The following is a 6,884-nucleotide window of genomic DNA, read 5'->3' as shown; positions in this document are numbered from 1 at the left end:
AGAAAAAAATAGAAGAATACTGCTTCTACTTTTCGGAGATCCTTATACATTATAATCATATCTCATGGTTCATGTATATTAATTTAACCCCTTTCCTCAGGTAACACGAAGTTTACTGGGTTTTTTTTCAAAACTTAATGAACATTTATTCTTCTTGTACTCCATAAAAAGCTTTAAGATGCCTTGCAATTGTGCAGTTACAGTCATGCATTGTGGGTGTGTGAATGGGTGTTTTCGGGAGCGGGCCAGGTAGACCATCCCACCACTGATGACGGGCCAACGAATCGACTAGCGTTAATAAGACAGCGCGCCACCTCGCGACATATTCAAACCAAATTAAATTTGAGCTAGCTGCACGTGGATGGAAGGCGCGGCGCGGATTTCAAAACTTAAGCTCTCGTTCAACTGCCAGTGGTGGACTGTCCGACACAAGTTACTCTATTTAGTCAACATTGTTGTGCTAACGTAGATGTAAGTTTAATTATTGTGGGAGCTGGGTTTCGTCTAACAGACGTTGTAGCATGGAACTCAACTCCATGATTTTAGGCCGCCCCTTCATCTGCTGTCGAGGACGTTTACTAGTGTGGCCGGTATCGTCACGGACGTCATCCGTGGGTATCGTATGCTTACGTCACTCACACTCAGTGGAGGAGAAAAAACAGACGTGCCCCGTATCGTGTACAAAATAACAGCGTGTGCTAAAATATGACTGACATCGTGCATGAATCCAGATCCTTTAGCTGCGTCATGGCTTGTCAGATGCATCATTGGCCCCAACTAAGGGCCACTTATCCCTCGTTTGAATTTATTCTGCAAGAAAGAAAATGTGCTTCTATCTTGTTTTGCTAGCACCTCATCCGAGTGAGGCGTAAAGTTAAATGATAGGCTGAGTCATTATGGATAAGACATTTTAAATAAAGGATCTACGGTAGGCCTAGGGCCTAACTGATATTCTATGGCAAATTAAGTGACCCTTTTGTGAAGCATTATGCATTGATTCTCTTAGCACAGAATGGCCCGTAATTCAAGACTGAGTAGTGACCGGGCTTGTCAGTCCACTCAGGACGTTCATCCCACTGGTGGCTACGATGCGGAGTTTGACCCGCCCCTGGATGCAAAGTATCTTTGCCCAGTCTGCCTGGCTGCACTGCGTGGACCCTTGCAGACAAAGTGTGGACATCGATTCTGTAAAATGTGTCTGCAGAGAATCATTGGGTATGGCCATTTACATGTATTGCAAACCAGTTTTTGTTGTTGAGGAGACTGGGCCCATGGCAGAGTTGTAATGAGTCCTAAACTTTAGTTTTTTGAGTTGAGTCAAATCTTTTGTAATGAAGTGACTCGAGTCGAGTGTAGTCATTGTAACGCAGTGACTTGAGTCGGGTCAAAATTTACCTCACAGGTTTTCCACGTGTGGTCACACATCTTACTCCTGATAATAACACATGACGTGAACATTATAATTCGGTACTATAAGTCATTGCAAATACCTGTTTTGCAAAGAAGTTTGCATTTGTTTTTGGGACTTGAGTCTTGTCCTCTTTCTCTGGAGTCAAGTCTTCTGATGAGGGACTTGAGTCGAGTCAATGCTTGCAGTGACCTAAGTCAAGTCATTTACCTAATGAGACTCGAGCTGATGCCAGAAAATATGACTCAGACTTAAGATGGGTCATTACGACTCTGACCCTAGGGGGCTTTTTAGTTCATTTTCTAATCACTTATTTTTTTTTAAAAATCTCATGTTAAAAGTCTATTTTGTTTCTTAAGAGTGTGACTCATACCACATTATTGGCATAAGAAGTGAGAAGTCTGAGTGACATAATAAGTTTGAATTTTCTGTTTTCTGTCTGACAGTACTCGGCCACATGTCAAGTGTCCTGTGGACAAAAGTTGGCTAGATGTCAAGTCAGATGTAGGTATCTAGGTCATTCCATGAGGTTGGGGCACAATTTGTGTCAGTGTCCTTGTTACATAGGTAACTTTTACCACCTGTCATGACCCGTAGAGTAGGTCATTTACTCTGTAAAAATAACACACACCTCTGTAGTCAGCCTTCCAAGATGTTCATGTATAATACTGTAAGTCGGAATCCACATGCAGGGAAATAACTGTTCATTTTTACGTAACCCACGTAACAATGGACATCGTCACAAATTGTGCCCCAACCTCGTGGAATGACCCATCTGTGTCCTCATTGTGTTAGTCCCTCTGTATATCACTTTCTGTTTTTATCGTAAATCTTCCTTTCCCACTTCACCTACATTCACTTCTTTGCAAACTGGAGTTGCTTTTCAACAAATTCACTTTTAATATTTTCAGGTTTTCCTGAATCAAATTGCATCATATGCATGGAATTCTTCTAACCCTTTCCGGCAGTTTGCTCACTCCTACAAAATATGACAGTCTGTAACTTTGCATTGCATTTTATTGATAGCGACTACTTACAACATGAATTTTGCATTTTGATAGTGTTAGATTCAGCAGACTCCATTTTTTTTCCAATCTCATTGGTTCATGTAAGTGTACATAGAAGACTTGGACTGAATCATTGAATTTTTCACAACACTGCAGATTTTTGAAGATGTGGCAGTGGAGAGAGAAATTTTGTCCTCGACAGTACTGTGCAGCAATTCTGGGAGTGGCTGTAATTGGCGAGGGGACCTTAGACACTTACAGGTGGGGCTTCTTGGATTTTGTGACCCCCCGGTAGTCTCCGATTCAGACCAAAGCCATTGCCTAATTGCCAGTTAAATAACTAGAGTGAACTTTCAGAGGGGCATCCTGGAGGGCGTACTCATTTTTTCATGGAGGCACTAAAAAGAATGATCTATGAGTTCCACATTGGTTGTGCACAAGTCAACGTTCCTAATAGGGACACCCAGGGGGACTGACTTCCATAGGAGGGACATTTGCCCTTCTGTTTTTGAACCCTCCACTAAGTGATCTCTCTATCTTGATCTTAGGACTGCCTACTCTGAATGTACCCGTAGTAAATTGAAAGTTGCACACCAAACTTTGATAGCGCTTTGCATATACATGTATTTACCAGAGGGCACTGCCGGATAAAAGTTAATCAGAAGGTGAAAGAAAAACCAAAAGAAGGGAAAGACAACTTGACAAATTTGGTGAACATTTCAAGTGAAGATAAAGTGACTCAAAGAAAAAAAGAGGACACAAGCATCATTGATCTCAAGTTCTCAAGTCTTCCATACACGCGATTTTTGAATTATGTATTATAATGAATTATTTTCACGAAAGCCCAGTCATCATTGTAACCTCACTGGGGCTTGCTATGACCAACTTGTTTAACCGGTTTGTGTGAAGGGCAAGGGTCAAATTGACAAGTTGTCATCTAGCTAACATACGTATACATTTAATCTCTCTGCATTTTCTTCTGGAAGTCATCTCAACTGCATCTCCTTGCTCATTTATCATTCAAGGTCCACTGCGACGCTTGCCCCTGCGCTAAGCTGGTGTGTCCCAATGGCTGTGAGGAGCAATACCTGCGAGGAAAGAGTGAAGATCATTTAAGGGATTGCCCTTTGCAAGTATTGAACTGCAGCCACTGTGGTGAGACTATCATTAGAAAAGATGAGCCGGTACGTTCCGCTTTTTTCTTGCTGTGCTACCCTGGCTTTTGTGAGACAGAAAATCACGTTAAAGTGTCTTGCCGAATAGCACAAGAACCTTTAATGAGTTTGAAGAAACATTCTGAAATCTACAGTTTTACTGTAGAATTCAAGTTTTATTTTGTAGAATGATACTTGTAGGCTGTGGAGCTCGAGAGTTCTGGAGAATTGATACATGTACAGTGTAATCCAATAAGAACTTTCAAATATTAATACAATTCTGTAGATGCGGTCATTTACATTTTTTGTAGAAGCCCCCAAAAGTAATGTGAGATCGCAAATTGATTTACAATTTTTGATATACACAGTACTTGTGCGAAATCTTCCTCTGTCGCAGTCCTGATTATTCTTTTACTTGTGTGACTTTGAAGTATTTTCCTTGCACTATTATTTGTCACGAGTCAAAAGGTTTGATGTGATTTAAAAAAAACACACATTTATTCAACATTTATTTTCCTGAATCAGAGACATCGGCTACTAGTGTGCCCCAAATATCCTGTTCAGTGTGACGAGTGTGGACATGCAGGAATTATCAGGGAAGAGGTAAGTGATAAAGAAGTTACAAAATCTGGGGAACCTTATAAGAAATCATCAATATCATCAACAATTGATAATTTTGCTGACTCGAATCTTTTAAATTTCTGACTACTCAGCATAGGTTTATGTTCTGAATTTCCTATTAAAATTGTCTTGTAAATTGCGTCACTTATTTCATGATTTTATTTCAAATTCCCATTTATAGATGCCCAAACACACAGATGTAAAGGAAGGGAATTGTCCAAGCACTCTTGTCCCATGTGACTACCAAGAAGCAGGATGCAAGTGTCAGGTTAAAAAAACAGAAGAAAGATTTCCCAGGCTTTGTTTGAAAAAAAAAACTTTCTTTGTGGCAATATGTTGCTTCTGGAGCAATATTATAAGTTTAATGATGACTTTGATTGGATGTTATAATGACATTGTGCCTTCGTTATTTATGACATTCATGTCCAGAAAGGAGTGGGGCAGGGCAGGGGGTGTGTAAGGCTTGTGGTTCATGACCAGAGGGTCAAGGGTTGCGTCCAGCCTTAGGCTGTGACCCTGGGCAAACCTTTTCTCACCCTACTTGCTTTTCTCCACTTAGAAATATCAGTGGGTACCAGCATTAGCTGGTGAGCAACCTCTGCTAGACTTTCATCCCATCTCAGGGAAAAGAAGTATTCCCTATTGTTTCATGCCAAGGAAATCAGATATAAACACCAGCCTAATGGGCCAATTTCACTCTAAACGGACTAAAGCCTAACCGGCTAATTTAACTCACAACAACTACTTGGGAGTGTTGCAAGTTTCTTGCGGAACAGCTTCCATATAGAAAAAAAATCCTGTATTACATGTAGTGTAGAATTTATAGATGCCTTAAATTTACTTGAACTGTTGAGAATGACTTCCAAAGCACTTAAATTTTTTTCATCCTTTTATTCATTCACATGGAGCAGATTTTTTTCTGTAAATACTTTAATTTTGTTTTTGACAGATAAAGCGGAGTGAGTTACCTGACCATTACCAACAGGCCACAACCGACCACATGCGGCTTTTACAGATGGAGGTTACTGCCCAGAAGGCCCTGCTGCAAACACAGAGCGCCTTGCTGATGGAGTGTAATACGAAGTGCTCTCAGCTGATTTCAGAAATAGAGGCAATGAAAAAGTAATCACATTAATTTTGTTTCTCTTTTGTGAGGGGAGGGGCAGATGTGTTTTGCTCCATGGGGCCCACTGTGGGGGTAAAGAACCAGCAGTTGACCCACATCACTAACACAGTATTTGATGTTCCATCCACAAGCTTTTTTCGGCTATGCTCCCTCCATTGAATTGTTTATTCAGCATCAGATCATGCACAGAGGCGTTGCTGTCAAGTCCATCACAGGTCCCCGAAAGTCCATCACGAGCCCATCACCAGCCATCTAAGTGCTAGTCAAGTTGCAAGCTATAATATATTCAAATAAACCATGACAAAAGCGTTCCTTTGTCCGGCTTGTTCACCCTGTTATTTGAAAAGTCTTGTGGCTGGACTTGGAATGGAGTTGACTACAAAACCAGTGTGCGGTGATGATTTTTTTCCCCCAATGCAATTTGCTTTATAGTAAATATTGTAGTTTTAAAATGTTCTGTCATTGCACAGATGTTTTGACGAGAAAGATAAACTTGTAAACCAGCAAGTTGAAAGAATCAGCCATTTGGAGAATACCAACTACAACGGTCGCCTTTACTGGAAAATTGACCTCAACTCGTACACAGGAAGTAATAACTCCTCCGCCCGTATACTTAGTCCTCCTTTCTACACCAGCCGACCAGGTTACAAGCTGCGTGCTTGCCTGGAACTGGATGGCCACGTGACCGGCAGCACCAGCTACACGTCGCTGTTTGTCGTGCTGCAGCAGGGCGATTTTGACGACTGCCTGCACTTTCCGTTCAGCACCACATGTGGCGTGACGCTCTTCGACCAGTGCCAGAACGCTCGGGGGAACTCCAACTTCACCTCAACCATCAGCTGCGGGAACATGCCCCGAGCCTGGCCGGGGGAGGGGAGGGACCCATTCAGGGGGCGGCTGAAACTGATGGAAACTGATGCCCTGATCCAGGGGAGGTTCTGTCGGGATGGCACACTTTTCATGCGAATTGACGTAGATGTGTCCCCATCTCTCCACCACTGAAATATTGAGTCATTGCTTTGGCAATATGTGAATTTGAACTGAGATCAGGTGAATTTGAATTGGAAAAACATAAAAGCAGTTGATGCAATAAACTTCGCAAAATAAACATGCAGTAATTCTTGTAAGCCATTTTTTTGTAGATTATTTGTGTCTAACTTTCAAATGATTGTTATTTAAAACCGTTGAGTTCTTTTTTAACAGTGCAACATGTCATGTCATTGTAATGTCTTTACTGTGTTTGAAATATTTGATATATACTGTATGTAGAATTATGTGCCCTTTTAAGCACTTTTTTAAAAATTAAAAAGAAATCATCATGAAGTTATTTATGTTGCAGCATCATTACATGTATTGTTAACCTGAATTTTTTTAACTATGATTTGTGATAACATTGAAAAGATGTGTGTTTTCATGTAATTATTTTGTTTACGTGTAATGAATTAAAACATCGTGTTTAAGACAGTGTTGTTAGTGCATTTGTGTAAGTTGTGTTCAAAGTTGTGGTGAGTTTATTTAAAAAAGAACAAATCTGGCCAAATTTTCAAATTTTGGGCTTAACCATATAA

General features: G+C 40.7%; 1 protein-coding gene across 2 annotated transcripts; it reads left to right on the top strand.

Annotated features, from left to right (window-relative positions):
- Positions 1-320: 320 nt before the first annotated feature.
- Positions 321-6,781, top strand: LOC110980832 (TNF receptor-associated factor 6-like). Of its 2 annotated transcripts, none has more exons than XM_022237839.2 (9): positions 321-471; positions 1,012-1,215; positions 1,855-1,912; positions 2,572-2,676; positions 3,441-3,599; positions 4,095-4,172; positions 4,372-4,458; positions 5,140-5,312; positions 5,787-6,781. In XM_022237839.2, the coding sequence occupies exons 2-9, from the start codon at positions 1,013-1,015 to the stop codon at positions 6,316-6,318; spliced, it is 1,395 nt and encodes a 464-aa protein (XP_022093531.2). In that variant the 5' UTR covers positions 321-471; position 1,012; the 3' UTR covers positions 6,319-6,781. The 2 variants fall into 2 exon arrangements, with proteins under 2 accessions (XP_022093531.2, XP_022093530.2); XM_022237838.2 differs by having other exon boundaries at positions 326-471; positions 1,007-1,215.
- Positions 6,782-6,884: the final 103 nt, after the last annotated feature.

The sequence above is a fragment of the Acanthaster planci genome, linkage group LG07 (genome assembly GCF_054643075.1).
Source record: "Acanthaster planci isolate LZ-2023a linkage group LG07, COTS_SCS, whole genome shotgun sequence".
NCBI lineage: Eukaryota > Metazoa > Echinodermata > Asteroidea > Valvatida > Acanthasteridae > Acanthaster > Acanthaster planci.
The sequence above is the reverse complement of the archived record's forward strand: the minus strand, read 5'-3'. Positions and strand labels throughout refer to the sequence as shown.